At 37.3% G+C, this 17,819-nt stretch overlaps 2 protein-coding genes across 4 annotated transcripts in view; both read left to right on the forward strand.

Annotated features, from left to right (window-relative positions):
* LOC127976212 (V-type proton ATPase subunit B, brain isoform) overlaps positions 1-6,133 on the forward strand; it is a 29,099-nt gene extending 22,966 nt beyond the window's left edge. The window contains exons 10-14 of the mRNA XM_052580484.1: positions 1,581-1,731; positions 2,987-3,069; positions 3,270-3,374; positions 3,463-3,592; positions 5,109-6,133. Of these exons, the coding sequence (XP_052436444.1) occupies positions 1,581-1,731; positions 2,987-3,069; positions 3,270-3,374; positions 3,463-3,592; positions 5,109-5,251 (612 nt within the window). The 3' untranslated portion in view covers positions 5,252-6,133. The remainder of the gene's footprint in view (positions 1-1,580; positions 1,732-2,986; positions 3,070-3,269; positions 3,375-3,462; positions 3,593-5,108) is intronic.
* An 825-nt stretch (positions 6,134-6,958) lies between these two features.
* The window catches only part of shtn1 (shootin 1), a 28,616-nt gene continuing 17,755 nt past the window's right edge, over positions 6,959-17,819 (forward strand). For 2 of the 3 annotated variants that reach the window (XM_052580490.1, XM_052580489.1), the window contains exons 1-4: positions 6,967-7,124; positions 8,687-8,739; positions 9,321-9,381; positions 17,201-17,295. In XM_052580490.1, the coding sequence (XP_052436450.1) occupies positions 7,067-7,124; positions 8,687-8,739; positions 9,321-9,381; positions 17,201-17,295 (267 nt within the window). In that variant the 5' untranslated portion in view covers positions 6,967-7,066. Of the gene's footprint in view, positions 7,125-8,686; positions 8,740-9,320; positions 9,382-17,200; positions 17,296-17,819 lie in introns of all 3 variants that reach the window. The other variant, XM_052580488.1, reaches the window with a different exon arrangement.

Genomic DNA, 17,819 nt, shown 5'->3' on the forward strand with positions numbered 1-17,819 from the left:
TGCTTTATGGTGATATTTCCAGTGCCCTGTATCATCATATGTCATGTTGTTCTCCATTTGAATTTCATACCTGCTTAAACATAATTGACCTTGTTAAGTCTCTATATCATATTGTATTTTCCTAGCCATTGTACTGTGCACTACTTAGGCTAGATGCACAGCAAACACATTTATATTGTGTTATCATGTATCATATTAATAATGACCTTACTTAGCATCTCTCAACTCTACTAAGCAATACGAGTAATTGACATTGCATGTACAGGGCTATTTCCTTTATATCATATTCCAGCTGTTTTGCAGTGAACAAAAAGCAATGATGGCTATGAAAGAGCAAAATCTCATGTAACAAAAGCACAGTAACCTCCTCTTGACATTCGGAACAATATTGGAGGCTGGAGCAATGGCCAGCGTTACGGTTAGTATCGCGTTTCCTCTGTGGCTTATGTTGAAGAGCCACTGTGTCCAATTGTAATGAATAGATTTCAGCACCATCTGCCAAGGTGTAGAAATCGTGTTTTAAACAAAACCTGATGTTAAACCAACACATTGGCTTTGTTGGCATATTGATAGATCAAATCAAGTGTTATTGGTCACATGCATACACTGAAGCACAACATGCAGGGAAATGCTTTGTCCAACTCTCTGTACATCTTTGAATAGAATTAACATAAGTATTTACATACATTACATATAAAAAAAATATATAAATAAGAAAAAAATAAATCAAGTTTAATGTTGGCTTTGATATATAATTATTATTTATTTATTTATTTATATATATATATATATATATATATATATATATTATTATTTTATTTATTTATTTATTTATTTTTTTTTGTGCCCTGGAAGAGTGAAGTGTGTTGCATTAAATATACTGAATTCCATAAAGTGGATATATACTTCACATAATAATCACAGTCATAGCACATAGCAGTGGGACGTTCTGACAGACAAACAGATTTGTGTATACTTCATGTTCCTCAGCCTTCTGAAGATGTTTTTTTCTGGCAGCATCTTCTTTCTTCCATCCTCTTGCCAATGATTATAATTTTTGTGCCAAAAACATGTTTGGATGTCTAGATGTGTCAAACGCATAATGCTCATTCTAAATAGTTTGCGTGCATGTGATAGGACCATTGCCTCCTGTTTTTTTATTTTTTTGCCTCTGTAACCTTGGGATACATTCAGCTCTATCAAAGCTGCCTGCTTTTCAAATAGCCGCGGGAGCGTTAACATTTAACTCCCTCTCCCATTCAGCCTGGTAAAGGTGAGGCTCAGAACAACGTCTACACTCGTTTTAACCTTGGGAGAAGATCGGAGTGTATTTTCTGCTTATAAAAATGCCTAGGTGTGCAGATGCAGCAAGTAGAAAACAGATTAACGTCATTTGACCGGCTTTGATCGGTTTGTGTGGAACAGATGTTGTGGTTTAGTTTCTTGTAACTCAAGAAATTGAAGATGCTCCTGTGTAACTTCACAGGAGACAATGAAAACTGTTATATACACAGCATACACAGAATCTCAATTGTCATGATGTAAAACTGCCCTTGTGTCTGTATGTGTTGTGGTTTTAGGTTTCTGCTGCCCGTGAAGAGGTGCCGGGTCGTCGTGGTTTTCCAGGTTACATGTACACTGATCTTGCTACGATCTACGAGCGTGCTGGAAGAGTGGAGGGCAGGAATGGATCAATCACACAGATCCCCATTCTAACCATGCCTAATGATGGTACATTCACGCATACATTTATTTTTAAATAACACCTAATTGTTAATGATGTAAAGATCTAAAGCCATTTCAACAAATATTAAACCTCAGCATGGAACACATCCTATTCTTTTTGAGCAGTTTGTTGAGAAGTGTGCTATTAATTTTTTCTATAAAACTTTTCAGAATTCAGCCTGGTGAAAACAATTCAAATGCAATAATTACGTTCGTTTTTTTTAGTTTACTTATTTTAATTATTTTTATTAAATCAATTTTTAGTTCTAATTTAGTCTAGTATCTCATTTTGTTAGGTATTTAGTTTAGTAACTTGAATTAAATCTAAATCTTTATTTAGTTATTTCAGTTTAGTTTTTTTTTATTATATATATTATTTAGTAGTTGTAGCTTTTTTCAGTTATTTTATTTATTTAGATATAAATGTTTTGTTATTTATTCAGTTATTTTATTTAGTTGTTTTATTTATTCATTTAGTTAGTATAGTTTAGTTTATTTGGATATTTATGTAATTATTTAGCTGTAGTTTAGTTATTTCGGTTATTTATTTCGTTTGTTATGGTTCATTTATTATTTATATTTGTTAGTTCATTTATTCTTATTTTTTTTTTCGAATGAGGACATCCTGTAATGGTTCTTAATAAAGGTTTTGCAAGTTTTAGATCACTTCTTAGCTTTGACTCTAAACTACGGCCAAGCACATATGCACATTCTTGTACACTTGATTGCTGGATTAAATGTATATGAATTTAATGAATTTTCATTAGTTTTCGTCAGTGTTGAAAGTGTCCTTCCATCTTTACAAAACTTGCTAGAATCAGAATGACTGTGGACAGTTAGTGCTATAAAATATGCACTTCTTTATTTTTGTGTTCAGGCCGGACACAGCAACTGCACCCAGTAACTAGCACTCTTGATGGCTTTGGTTACTATAGAAACATCCTTGTGAAGGACCTGTGTGTGTGTGTGTGTGTGTGTGTTTCTGAATGGGTGTTCCCTATTATAGCAGCACCAGAAAACCTCTATCTTTCTACTTTCTCATTTGCTTTGCCCTTCTATCTTAATAACTCACTGTTCCGTTCTGTCAAAAACACCACATTATTACTACTGTACCTGTCAGTATCTTCAGACCGGGGCTGCAAATAAAATGGTTTACAAATGCCCTTAATAACAACATCAACATTATCTATGACTAGAAAAGCAGTTTTGGTTGCATAAAATTGAGTAAATCTGCCAATTTAATTTCCTGTACTGTTTACAGATATCACCCATCCGATCCCTGATCTGACGGGATACATCACGGAGGGACAGGTGTATGTTGACCGACAACTGCATAACAGACAGGTGAGAAGTTTGAGCATCCATAAGCAGTGTGCAGAAACTGCGAAAGTACACTAGGACTCATTAGTATGCTTCATATACATGCATTTATCATTAATATTTAATAATTAACCTTTAAAGTGAACGTTTCCAAAGTTTGAACACAGTTTTTCCTATTACTTCATAACCTTACTCTTCGTTGTTCTTTTTTCCTCCACTTAAAGATCTATCCTCCCATCAACGTATTGCCATCTCTCTCTCGTTTAATGAAGTCCGCTATTGGAGAAGGCATGACCCGCAAAGATCACTCTGATGTCTCTAACCAGCTGGTAATTTAGTTGTGGAAACTTCATACCACAGAGGCTTTTTTTTGTTTTTCAGGCTGATTCTGACTCTGTGTCTCTTTTAATCCCACAGTATGCATGTTACGCTATTGGGAAAGATGTTCAGGCCATGAAGGCTGTGGTGGGTGAGGAAGCTTTGACCTCAGATGACCTGCTATACCTGGAGTTCCTGCAGAAGTTTGAAAAGAATTTCATTACTCAAGGTACAAACCCCTAGCGTGTGGTTTTCAGTACCACATTGGCCCATTCACTTTACATGGGTCTAATTTTGGCAGAAGTGTTAGAGCTGTACTCGCAATGACCCAATTAATTCTTAAGTCTTTCTCTGGTTAATGAAACTTTTGCTTTATTTTAAGCATTTTTCGTCACACTAGACATTTTTTTTCCTAAATTCCAAGGTTCTTCCATCTGTGTGAGTGTGCACTATTATGCTGTTTTATGTTCTATATCGGAAACCACTAGACAGTATTTCTATCAGACACTGCTCTTGCTATGCTGCAAGCACTTTCACCTCAGTGAATGTTCTTCTCAATGCTGTCGCTCTTCAGCGTGGCACAAGGTGCAAGGCCTCTGTCTCCGTCAAACCCTCCACTTCACTTAACAAAAATTAAGTATGTGGATATTTCATATTTATCACAGCTCTATTTAGGTGATGAAATCTATCCACCTCCTTTCTATGTGTCACACAGCTGCTGTGTCGTTACTGTCATTGGTAGAAAAAGACATTGTTCCACCAACACATGTTGGACTCCAACAATCTCAGTTATTGCTTCTGTTTACAGAGATCAAAACATGCATTCACTCATCCTCCCAGCATTATCATGGAACAATATAGTGTTTCCTTCAAATGAAGCACTTTTCTGTTTAACTGAAATATGCCATTATAGATGCTATGTGTCAGTCAGCAGAACTGACCTTATAAGCAACACAAAGCTCAATACAAGGCTGTAAATCTAATTGGAAGGCTGAAGCATTAAAGCCCTGAGAAATAAACATCTGATTACAATGCTTTTTATATTATATTTTATGTTTCTATATCTGTCTGTATACACCTATCAAAAGTTGGAGTCTATTATATTTTTGAAAGAAATGTCTTATGCTCACCAAGGCTGAAATCATATTTAAAAATGCAGTAAAAGCAGTAATATTTTGAAGTTGTATTACCAGTTAAAATAACTGTTTTCTATTCATATGTATTTTATAATGTAATATCGTTCTGTGATGGTAAAGCAGAATTTTCTGCAGCCATTACTCCAGCCTTCAGAAATCATTCTAATATGCTTCTAATATCATTCTGTGTTATTATTATCAGTGTTGAAAACAGTTGTGCTGCTTAATATTTTACTGGTAACCGTGATACACTTTTTTCAGGTTACTTTGCTAAATAGACAATTCTAAAGATAAAAGGTGAATATTTTCAAAAATAATCTGAGATCTCCCTGAAGTCTCTGACAAATGTTTTTTTTTTTTCGGTGGGATTTTTCAGGTCTTTAAAAGACCACTTTTTGTACCTCTTTAAGAAAACCAAGTACAATCAGTTAGATATAGCATACGCAAGTCGAAAGGATCTGGTGCAAAATTTTCCACGATGGAAATTAATATACGTTTTGTTGGTCTTGGCTCATAGATTCCAATTGTATAAGTAACCTGAGTATGTGACCGTTGGTTCAAAAGTTATGATACATATGTCATGTGACTTGTATGTGTCTATTTCTCTAGGTCCCTATGACAACAGAACTGTGTTTGAGACGCTGGACATTGGTTGGCAGTTACTCCGAATCTTCCCCAAAGAAATGCTGAAGAGAATTCCTCAGAGCACGCTGGCCGAATTCTACCCGAGAGAGTCCACTGCCCGTCACTGAGCCTCCTAAGACCACTACACCTTCTGGAGACTAAAGGTCACATGACCTGTCTCCCTCCAAAAACCTCACCCCTTGTGTCCACCTCTACTCTGACAAGTGTTGGTTAGAATTACAGGGCATATCTCTGGGTTAATACATATTTAATATGCATAAAATGGTTATATACTGTAAACATGCCTGTCATTATCCCATGTTTTATGACCACCAGAGATTATTCCATTTCTCCTTGTTGTTGTGTTATACATGTTTGTGTTTACTTTGTGGGGATAGAATATGTAATCATGATTTGCTTTTGTTTCACTGATTTATTTTGGAGATGCATAATGTCCTGTAGTTCATGTCTTTTTTTTCTTTCTTTTTTTGTGAGTTATTTCACGGTCCAAAGCCTAAAGAGAATATTAAAAACATTTCAGCTCAAAGGGAAAAATTCAGGGCTTACTTGCAAATTTATGCACTCTCTCACATATTAATAATGCCACACAAATAATGCCATATTTCCAATGCAAGTCATGAGAACATTTGATTTACAAATTCATTTCCAGCCCTTCCTTTGAAAATATTTGCTTTTATTTATTTTAATGTCCAAAAAAACTAATTCGAATGAATGTTTGTGCACCAAACTTAGTTTGTGTTATGCTGACAGACAGGTAATTATAGGTGTTGAATGATCATGTACACTTTATGCTTGTCACTCAGAGCTGTTATTTCCCTTTTAGAGGAGGGATAGAGATGGTTACAGCATCTGTGCTCTGAATTATGTGATGAGATGTAAGACTGATTAAGCATTCCCCTCTTGTATGTGTAAATGTGTTTTACCTGTGTTGATTGCTGTTAAACCTGTCAAACCTCTCAGATGAATTAAATTATATTGTTATTTCGTGATTGGCTGACTACTTCATTTATTTGTCCTAATATCAGTAATGTTAACTGAAGCGAATGAAAATGCCAGTGGGTTGTTTTCTGTGCCAAGGGATTATCCTTAAAAAACCTATCAATGTAATAGTTTCTGCAACAATATCAAAGTTCCTGTAGTTAGTGGGTGTTTCTTTAAATTCTGGCAATTTTATTGAAAGTAACTAGTTTCATTTTGTTCAATTATTTGTGCTATTTTTGTGTTAGAATTTATTGTTTTTCCTGTGTCTCAGACCTATACTGTTAAAAAAAAAAAGTGTTCAGTTTTTTTTTTTTTTTTTTAAAGTTTGTTTGTTTTAGTGTATTTGTTTAGGAAGGAGAGGAAAAATAAGATGAGTGGGTAAAGAAAACAGGAACAATCTTGTAAACAGGCTATCAATTTGAACCTTTTTTATTTTTGAGTGTCATTTCCCATCTAGCAATAATTTTGTGTGATCAAGCAGAAAGTAACTTATAATTATTGTGTGTATTAGCATATATAAAATGCTGTTATTTAAAATGCTATTTTAATCTCAAAATGTTTAGACGTCATTTCCGACCCTCTCGTTTCCTCTCTGTTAAACATAACAAAATGTAAGAAATTTAAATGACACTGGTTGAAATGTCCATGATTTAAAAAAAAAAAAAAGAAAGAAAGAAAAGAGGACTATGAGAATTTACTGAGAGTGTGAAATGAGATGTTTTAAAATAATTTATTTTCTAAACCTTTACGAAAATTAACCATGGTTTTACTACATGTAAAACACACACACAAACGGTAACCACAAATTAACCATGGTTTGCATGGTAGATTTTTACTTTATCAGAGCACGCGGGTGACCGTAGGTGTGACCAGGTGTCATTTCCTGTATAGCTCGCGCTGAGCTTAACCGGAGTGTTCATCGGTATTCACAGGACCTCTCAATGGCGTCAACGGGAGAGCAAAAAGAAGTGAAAATGATTTCAGACCTGTCCAACCAAGGTAAGAGTGACGGTGTCGAATGCATTTGGAGTGCTGGTGTGCCCTAACCAGTGTGCTTAGTAGTGTAAAGTGTACAGGCTGCTGAAACTGTGTAACAGTCAACACAGGTACTATAATAACAGGCCTACATGAAGTAACGTTAGTGTTTTTTTTTCTTTTCTTTTTCCCCCCCGTAAGTTAAAACTCAACTAAACATTCTCAATGTCGACTTTGTTTACCTTTTTCCCTGAAAGAATAAGCCCATAATAGTTCGAGGAAACAATTTATCTATTTACAAACCAACAAATTCTGAAGTGGAACAAAGATTGTATTATTACATTCGCTGTACTTTCTAATCTCTTCTGCATCATGCAGCGGAAAATACTCCTTTAGAAATGCTCCATAAATCCTTTGCTTTGAGAGGCTTGTTTGGACATGCACACACATGTTTGGTTAACATCCTGGCATTTCTTTTGTTTTTATGTACAGATGAAACGTATATTGCAGCCTGTTTTGTCATAACTTTACCTATTTAATTATGTTTTTTCCCCAGCTAAGAAACATGTATTTTATTCTTTGTATAACCAAATAGAACAAACTGTTTCTTTTTATAATTGTTATTGGGAACCAATTTCTCAGCTGATCTGTAAAACTTGATGAAATTTGTGGTCGATTAACCAAGAACTAATGCATATTTACTCTGATATAATGTGCATTAGAACTATACATTTCAGTGTGTATAAAACAGTTTCAGAATTGGGTTCTGAGTTTTCTAATGGGCACAAATGTGACCATTGACATGTTGTGATAATTATTTAAATGACTTAGACCATTTGAATATTAATATGATAGCTGTGCCTGTATTACGAGTGTTTTTTAGAGCTTTGATGCAGATACCGTCTCTGAAAGATGTAGTTATATAACTTACAGTACCCATGTAAAACTGTTGAAATCAATACTGTCGAGTCTGAAATCAAGTCACATGAAATCAAGACAGTCGTTACTTTCTTCAACTCTTGATAAAACGCATCAACTTTTTTTTTAATTTTTTTTTTTACTTACAGATATTATTGTTGGAATGAAATGAGTAAATGTTCCTGACTGCTGTTTAATTTTCCTCTAGAATTAGGTTAGTAAATGGCACTCTGAAAGATGTCTTGAGGCAAGATTTGTTTTGCTCAAAGTGCCCTACTGAACTCATAAATAGAGAGAGATAACATTAAGATTATTCCCATTATTCTACCGAAGATTGGAACTTGGGAAAATTAAACTGAAGTTGCTGTCTGGTGTTTTCCATGGTAGTCTGTATCACTGTGACATGAATAAACCAGACACAGTGTGGTTTGTAAACCCTTTACAGATCATGTCTTCTGTTCTAAAATTGATGCATATTCAGAAAAACTGATGCTGATTCATACAACAGGCAGAATTAGCACTTGTTTCCATGAGCAGTCCTCACGCTGGAAATGAGTTTGCAGTAGAAGTTTCCCTCTGAGTTGATCTCCCACACAGTGTGTTGCAATACTGTGTAGTTCATGCAAAGTTGTGAAAGATGTTTAACTGGCGTCCTTGTATTTCTGCAGTACTTCTCCAGTATGAAATCCTTCAAAGAGAAAATGAAAAAATCAAAAAGGAGGTAAGATGGTTACTGTCATGCTTTGCTTTCTTTCACCCCTTATTTCTTTTTTCTTTGAACTTCTATACCATATCGGTTTGTGATCAAAATGGGGTGGAGGGGTAGATTAGAAAGATTTCTGAAGGAGCATGTGATGTTAAAGACTGGAAGAATGGCTGCTCACAATTCAGCTTTTAAAATAGAAATGAGTTATGTTAAATTGGAATAATATGTGACAGTATAACTGCTAACGCTGTAAATAAATGTAGCCTTAGTGAATGTGACTTCTTTCAAAAACATTTAAAAAAATCTTCAAAATTTGTACATTCTGTACATTCTTGAAGGTGTGTTGGTGATGCTAGAATTTTTCCTATCACTTTGAAATTATATTTTTTGAGATGGTAAATAAATCATTTTAAATAAATGCAGATGTTCTGTTTCAAATAAAAAAAATATTTTTATGATAGAATCTGTGAATTGTATTAGTGCATACTATATTCAGGACACTGAACCAAACATACTGTATACATTATATAATATATTTGATGAAAACCATATATATGATATGATATAAATTTGATACCAGATTTATTTATTTTCAGAGTAAACAAATGCAAAAGGAGAGAGATGAGGCCTTACGGAAGCTGAAAGAATTTGAACAAGGTTGGTTTTTAAGATCTTAGATTAACTTCAGAGATCTTCAAATTTACATCAAACATCCTTCTGTGAAGTACATTAAAAGAAGTGTATTTTAAAACACATTGGTTTACAAAGACTACTTTCACTTCAGTATCTGTAAGAAATCCAGGCTGTATGTGCTTTGCTCTTTTGGACTTTGATCCCAGAATATTGCAAGAGCTATGACACCATTCTATATAGACATGCCCAGTTATTCCGTAATCATCATTTCCTTGTTTTACCTGTTTTCCAATCCTGTTTTAATATTATTCAAACTGCAAAATTACATGTGTGAACAAATTATGTATTTGAGTTTACATTCACTTTGCCCAGGTGGTTATGTAATTCTGGGTAGGATGTTTTGATGAATACATTAGGTACCAAATTGACATCCGAGATGTTCTTTTTGCAGACATTAGTGGAGCTATCGGATGCTTTCGCTCTCATAATCTGAAGTTTGTTATTGATATCAATCACACACCTAGGTGAAGGGGGAAAGCGACAGGTTTCAGTCTCAGTCAGTTTTTTCTGGGGTCCCTCCCAAACCAAATCGCCACACTTCACCTCTCTCGTGCTTCTATACAAATGTCACCTTCTTTTACTTCGCCAGGGGAACATGGAATTCAAATGTGAATTAAAAGGCGAAATTTTAAAAAGCACAACAAATGGCCGGTGGTGTTGGGGGGGAGGGAAAAAAATCCATTACATTCTCATTTTAATGCATGAAATAGGTCATTATTTGATAGAGAAGAGTGTGTGTTTTTGTGAATAATCTTGGCCTTTGCTCATGTTTCCTCCGCCATAAACACGTATTGTGTATGACTTCCACTTAAATAGTGGCTGCAGCTTCTAGCAGAGCAGCTGCATATTAGGAGCTATTACGTGATTTCATAGCTCTCTGAAAATTGCTTCTATTCAGCGCAAAGCGACTGAGGGGGAGGCTGGCTGGCTGGGGGGAGCTGGGGAGTGAGCGAGCGAGGAAAAAGCCCCCAACACACAATCATGTCTTTTCAATTGGAGATGGCAAGGTTGATGACAACATGACCATTGTGTTCTAATGATAAGACCACAAAGGCATCTGCCCCCTCATCAAGCTCGGCGCTGTAGAAACAGCATCAGAGGCTCTAATTCACTTCTCCAACACACAGGCCCGATAGCATTATACTCGGCGTTCTTGTGCACGTAATCACTGTCTGTCTCTGAGAAGACGCGTGTGTGAAGAGCCAGGGGGAAAACAGAGGAATGGTGCAAGAAGAAAGAGATTTGAAGATGTAACGTTGATGGCGAGGCCAAAACTTACAATTAAAGCTGCCAAGTCTGACGTGTGAAGTCTCCCCCTTGTCCCCCTCCTGCTCTGCAACTACCTCACACTTAGCCCGGTTTATGTGTAGCAGCTATTACAATTAACCTGTCACTTAGTGCTAGTACTACCAGTGAGAGAGAGAGATGAAAGATGGGGTGGAGGGGGACCAACTGGCAGCTAAGTACTGTTTAATGAGTGACAGCGAAAGGCTTACAGCGAGAACTTGGATATCGCAGACACAGGCGTTCATCAAGTTTTAATTAGGTGTTATTGGGAGGCAGCCGCTGGCCGTGATGGTGCTAATTCCTGTTTTTGCCTCTCAACCACAATGTGTAATTAGTTAAGAGGCTGTGAGCTGGTCCGTGGCCAGTCTCTGGTGATTACGGACACAAATAAGGTAAGAGCTCCAGGCATTAAGAGCATCTGCCTCTTCCATCTCGCCATCTTATGCTGGATACACACCACAAGATAATCGGGCTGATTTTGGCCGATTTCTCCCCTTCCTACAATCCTAGGTAATGTCCTGATTATCTTGGTGGTTCTAAATATTATCTTATCAGATTTTCCTGTGGTGTGAGGTGTTAAGAGTGACTGAATCTGCTTGGAAGAACGTCAGAGTTGCGATAACAAATCCTGATGCATGGGGGGAACCCCAAGGACACCACACACTATAAGGAGCAAAACGGTTAAATCTAGGATTTTTTGTCCCCATCTTATAAGATTTTTTATATCTTTTGTGTTTACCCAGCTCTACACCTCTTTGGAAGTTGTTAGATTGCGGCTGCGACTGTGACTGCATTTTGAATTTGAATGTTGTAAGTTTCGTCTTTTTTGAAGGAGGGAATTGTTGATCTAAAATCAGTCTTGTCCCCTTAAAATTCAATCACAGGGCCGAATACCAGTTGCCTTGTCAAAAATCTTTATTGACATATGTATCAGGCATAGGAGAGAAACTTGTTGTCTTTGCCAGCTGTATGTTCATTTCTCCATTTCTCCATTTCTCAGTCTCTCAGTTTCTCAGTTTCTCTAAGGCTTTAACAGTGACCATAGCTTATATACCACTGACCAAGTTCCTTACAAGGTACAGAAACATGTGGTTTGTTTAAAATAGAATGTATACTTCATGCTAACATCAGTTGGTATATTTATACATACATACATTGGTGGAAAGAAGAAGCCACCCTATGCATCAGTGGAACATGTTACATACACATTTCTGGTATGGTCAAAATTAACTCCTCTCCCTGTGTCTGGTCATATGATCCTACATGTTCATGCAGACTTTAACTCAGCAGGAAACTTCATCATGCACTAAAACTTCACAATAAATATAAATAATGGTCTTCAGAATAGATATGTCACGTCGGTAATGACTGACTTTGGGATCTCACTTGGAGAGACCAATCCACTTAGAGTGTCAACTAAACAACCCAATGCACATTGGCATGCGACGATTCCATCCAGCTGCCTCTGATCGCAGCATGAGTAACTAATAACTATTAGTTATTATAAAAACTAATAACGAATAACTAGGCAGCAGTTGCAGCGCATACTCAGGTTTTCGCTGAGGAGCTGAGCAGGTGACCTGGCCACTCAGTGGTGGTAAAGCAGCTGTGGCGACAAGATGTGAAGTGTCCATTCCCTCCTTCAGGGAACGAGGGTTACATACATAACCGAGACGTTCCCTTTCAGTTGGTCACTCTCAACATCATGTGAGAAGAACACCACGCGATGAACAGGTTCCTTCAAGGCATAAGTGCTTGTAGACAGTGCTCTTGCCGAAGTGATGGTGTCTACTAGCTCTTGGGGTAGGTCACCTAGAACCTCCTTGTCCCATCCAGGGACCAGATGTGAAGTTTACAGAGGTCTGAACGTGGGTGCCAAAGGGTGCCCCGCCTCGTCTCTAAGTCAGTAGACCTCAAAGGAATCTGCCAGAGATGGGGGGTCTGACACAAGGAGCATTAGTTCCGGGAACCAGGTCCGAGTGGGCCAGTAGGGCGCCATAAGCAGGACCTGATCCTCCCCCTCTCTGATCTTGCACAGTGTCTGTGCGAGAAGGCTCACTGGGGGAAAGCATATAGGTGCCTCCAAAATGAAGTAATAGCCGTAAAACCCTGTCTACATATCGGCTGGAGGAACCGGCAGCAGATTTGCGATCTCCGGAGTCTAGAACTGCTGGGCCGTGTTCTCGATGTGTCACTGAAGAGGTCGGTCTGGATCACATGGACCTTGAGGAACTGAACTTGAGCATCCCTCATGTTGACCAGACACAGCCAAAGGTGATGCTCCTGGACCAAAAGTGTGGACATTGCATGACCCAGAGAACCCGCAGTGAACTTTTTTGCTCATAGCGTGAGGTCAGTTGGGGATCTGAGCTCTTTCAGAACTTTCGGATCGTGACCACCTTTGTGCAGGTCCCTCAGTGCTTTAGCCTGAATATACGGGGTCCCCCATATACTCCCTATCTGCACCACCATCGAGAGTGGTGAGGGAGGAGGAATTAGCAAGTCAGTTTCCGGCCAAAAAAAGGTGCCTTTCATGACCTGGTAAGCTCCCTCATGCACCACTGGGATGAATGGCATCAAACTGGGTGCTGAAAACTAGTGCAGGCCACTCTGAAGAACCAATCGTCAAGCCTTGAGGGCTCAGGACATGGTGGAGGACTCAACTGAAGCCCTACCCTACGGTGGCCCCGGAAAGCATAGCCATCATTTCTGGATCAGATTCAGGCATTGCTACAGTCCTGGAGGGCAGCAGTGCAGCCAAATCTTCCTCTCTAGAAAGCTGCTGGTACGCTCCTTGTAAAGAGCCAAACACGTTCTTTTGGCAGCTCGACTAGTTGAAGAGTGCAAGAGGAGCATTGTTCCCCTGAGGGTTGGTTTCCTAAAGGGTTTGCCAACACTGTTACCCTCAGACTGACCGTTCTACTGCCTGAAGTAGCCCCCACCTAACAGCTGCCATGATGAGAACATACAAAAAGCATATTTGTGTGCGCACACCCGAAGCAAGGAAACACATGCAAAAATTAAGCTCTCGCTGAAGTATTGTGTTTAAGTGGTCAAATTTGCACAAACTTTTTCAAAATGCCCATCTTGGTAAGTATCCTGTAGCAAACATAGCTGACTGAACTGTATAAGTGCACTGGATCAGTGCATTCTTTTAAAGTAACAGCACTTTCTTAATTTTAATCGAACAGTAACAACACTGCTCTGTGTAATTGTGATTGATTGACTTGTGTAAGGTCCGCGCACTCGGTCCAAGGAAGGTATCCGATGCTGGCTGAAGGTTTCTTGTGCATTCTGTCTTTTCAGCACGCAAAGCTATTAAATTTAAGTTTAATTCTAATCTGACTCTATTTTAGTATCTAATCTGACTCCATTTTAATTTTACCTCGAATTTAGATTGTCATATGAATTGGTTGCTTGACCATTTCTAATTATTCTTATTCTGACAACTGATTATTCTATTTATTCTTTAATATTATTGTAGTCGTTCTTTTGGGTGCTCATGTTCTTTATTTGCTTTTGCTTGTAGTTTTATTATTATTATTATTTTCTTAATTTTTATTTGACAGTATAGTTTTTCCCTAAACATACCACATACTGAACCATACCAAAACTGTTCTATCCCTATTCATTACTGACGTGACGTCGAGAGTGACTGACTGAAAGGCAACTCAATTAACCTAAACAATGAGCCTTGGCTAGACATGCCTGCGCTGATCTCAGTCTCCCGTCCCTATAGGATCAATATGAGGGGCAGCACTGAACTAATACACATAGATCTATAGAATAGACAACAGTTCTGTGAAGGCTGAGATAGAGAGGTTATTGTGTAGAAAAGAAAATCTGAAAGAAAGACAAATAAGAAGGACATTTTTACAGCATCAAGATGTTTGTGTTTATATTTAGTTTGGGGCCAGTTTTTAATCTTTTTGAAAGAAGTCTCATATGCTCTTCGATGTTGCATTTATTTGAGCAGAAATGCAGTAAAAATATCTGTATTCTGTTTAGATTTATATTAAAATTTAATTTATTTCTGTGATTGGAAAACTGAATTTTCAGCAGCCATTACACAGTGTCATATGATAAGCCTTCATAAATTTGTTTAATATGCTGATTGGTACTCAGGAAACGTATTATTATTATTATTATTATTATTATTATTATTATTATTATCAATGTTGAAAACAGTTATCCAGCTTAATCAATCAATCAATCACCTTTATTTATATAGTGCTTTAAACAAAATACATTGCGCCAAAGCACTGAACAACATTCATTTGGAAAACAGTGTCTCAATAATGCAAAATGATAGTTAAAGGCAGTTCATCATTGAATTCAGTTATGTCATCTCTGTTCAGTTGAAATAGTGTCTGTTTTAATTTGCAATCAAGTCAATGATATATCGCTGTAGATGAAGTGACCCCAACTAAGCAAGCCAGAGGCGACAGCGGCAAGGAACCGAAACTCCATCGGTGACAGAATGGAGAAAAAAACCTTGGGAGAAACCAGGCTCAGTTGGGGGGCCAGTTCTCCTCTGACCAGACGAAACCAGTAGTTCAATTCCAGGCTGCAGCAAAGTCAGATTGTGCAGAAGAATCATCTGTTTCCTGTGGTCTTGTCCTGGTGGTCCTCTGAGACAAGGTCTTTACAGGGGATCTGTATCTGGGGCTCTAGTTGTCCTGGTCTCTGCTGTCTTTCAGGGCAGTAGAGGTCCTTTCTAGGTGCTGATCCACCATCTGGTCTGGATACGTACTGGATCCGGGTGACTGCAGTGACCCTCTGATCTGGACACAGACTGGATCTGGTGGCTACAGTGACCTCGGAACAAGAGAGAAACAGACAAATATTAGCGTAGATGCCATTCTTCTAATGATATAGAAAGTACGCTGTTATGTGAAGTGTTCCGGTTCCGGTTTACCTAATTAATGCAGCCTAAAAATCCTTTAACGGATTTGGATATTAAAAGCATATTAGTATGTTATGTGTATGCCAGGTTAAAGAGATGGGTCTTTAATCTAGATTTAAACTGAGTGTGTCTGCCTCCCGAACAATGTTAGGTAGGTTATTCCAGAGTTTAGGCGCCAAATAGGAAAAGGATCTGCCGCCCGCAGTTGATTTTGATATTCTAGGTATTATCAAATTGCCTGAGTTTTGAGAACGTAGCGGACGTAGAGGAGTATAAAGTAAAAGGAGCTCATTCAAATACTGAGGTGCTAAACCATTCAGGGCTTTATAAGTAATAAGCAATATTTTAAAATCTATACAATGTTTGATAGGGAGCCAGTGCAGTGTTGACAGGACCGGGCTAATATGGTCATACTTCCTGGTTCTAGTAAGAACTCTTGCTGCTGCATTTTGGACTAGCTGTAGTTTGTTTACTAAGTGTGCAGAACAACCACCCAATAAAGCATTACAATAGTCTAACCTTGAAGTCATAAATGCATGGATTAACATTTCTGCATTTGACATTGAGAGCATAGGCCGTAATTTAGATATATTTTTGAGATGGAAAAATGCAGTTTTACAAATGCTAGAAACGTGGCTTTCTAAGGAAAGATTGCGATCAAGTAGCACACCTAGGTTCCTAACTGATGACGAAGAATTGACAGAGCAACCATCAAGTCTTAGACAGTGTTCTAGGTTATTACAAGTAGAGTTTTTAGGCCCTATGATTAACACCTCTGTTTTTTCTGAATTTAGCAGTAAGAAATTACTCGTCATCCAATTTTTTATATCGACTATGCATTCCATTAGTTTTTCAAATTGGTGTGTTTCACCGGGCTGCGAGGAAATATAGAGCTATAGGGTTATACATTTATGAAGGGTTATAAATCATATATAAAGTGTTTTGAAAATCTAAAAATGCTAAACGTTTTCTGTGAGGAGTAGGTTTAGGTGCAGGGTTTTTGGGTAAGTGATAAAAAAATACAGATTGTACAGTATAAAAACTGTTCTGACCTGGAAAGTCCCAACGGGTTCAAATATGCATATAATGCTAGAAAACATATGAATCTTTAAATCACAACTCAGTAATAAAACATATATATATAATATAGTATAATAATTATGCAAGAATTACAAAGATGTTGAGTAATTTTTGATGAAGAACAGCATGTCACACTACAGATTACTGCTAGGACTACTACAGCAACTATTCAAACACTGTTCAAATCCTTGCTTACATTGTGTTGCCTTGTGTTATGTCCACCATATGGACTGTAGTTCCAGCTGTTTCACATCAAATGTCCCCAGCTTACTTGCTCGAAAGGAATCTGGAGAGCATGAGAGCTGATAAAGAGCTGTTCTCATTTTCAGTGCTCTGGACAGAGTAATTGTATGATGTTGTGACCTTGTCTGTGAACGTCATGATGTACTGTGCTGGCTGGTCTAGTGTGTGCATGACAGACAATTAGTTGTGTGCTTGCCTGTAGTGACAACTGTAGTGTGTTTGTTTTGAAGAAAACATAAAAATATTTGACGTATTACTTGTCTTCAGTGTCACACAGGGTGATCGAGGAGGTGAACAACATTCAGGAGAATCTAGAGATTGAGAAGACATGCAGAGAGAGTGTAGAAGCTTTGGCCTCAAAGGTGGGGTTTTACAATAAAGTTAATAATCATCTTGTCTGTATTATTCTGTTTCATTTGATTCCCCTTGTGTCTGTTCTGTTTCAGTTGATTCTGTTGTGTTTTGGTTCAGTAGATTCTTGATTATTTTTTTATTTTTTTTAAATCTCTTCCTTTCTATTTCATTTGATTCTCATCTGTTCTGTTTTTTTATTTTATTTTATGTTCTGTGTCATTTATTTTGTTATTTTTGATTAATTTTATTCTATTCTATTTGAACAGATTATGATGATTCTTTTGTTTTTCTGGTTCATTTGATTCTGTTTGGCTCGTTTTAATTCTGCTCTGTGTCAGTTGATTGTGTTGTTTTGTTTCATTAATTTCCGTTCTGATTCATTTGATTCTGTTTTGTTCTTATTTTTTTGATTCTGTTCTTTTTTTTTTTATTGGTTTGGTTTAATTTAATCCTCATGTTCTCTGTTTCATATGATTCATCGGTTTTCATCTGATTAATTTGATTTAGTTATTTTCTGTTTCATTCAATTGTT

Source organism: Carassius gibelio, chromosome B17 (assembly GCF_023724105.1).
Source record: "Carassius gibelio isolate Cgi1373 ecotype wild population from Czech Republic chromosome B17, carGib1.2-hapl.c, whole genome shotgun sequence".
NCBI lineage: Eukaryota > Metazoa > Chordata > Actinopteri > Cypriniformes > Cyprinidae > Carassius > Carassius gibelio.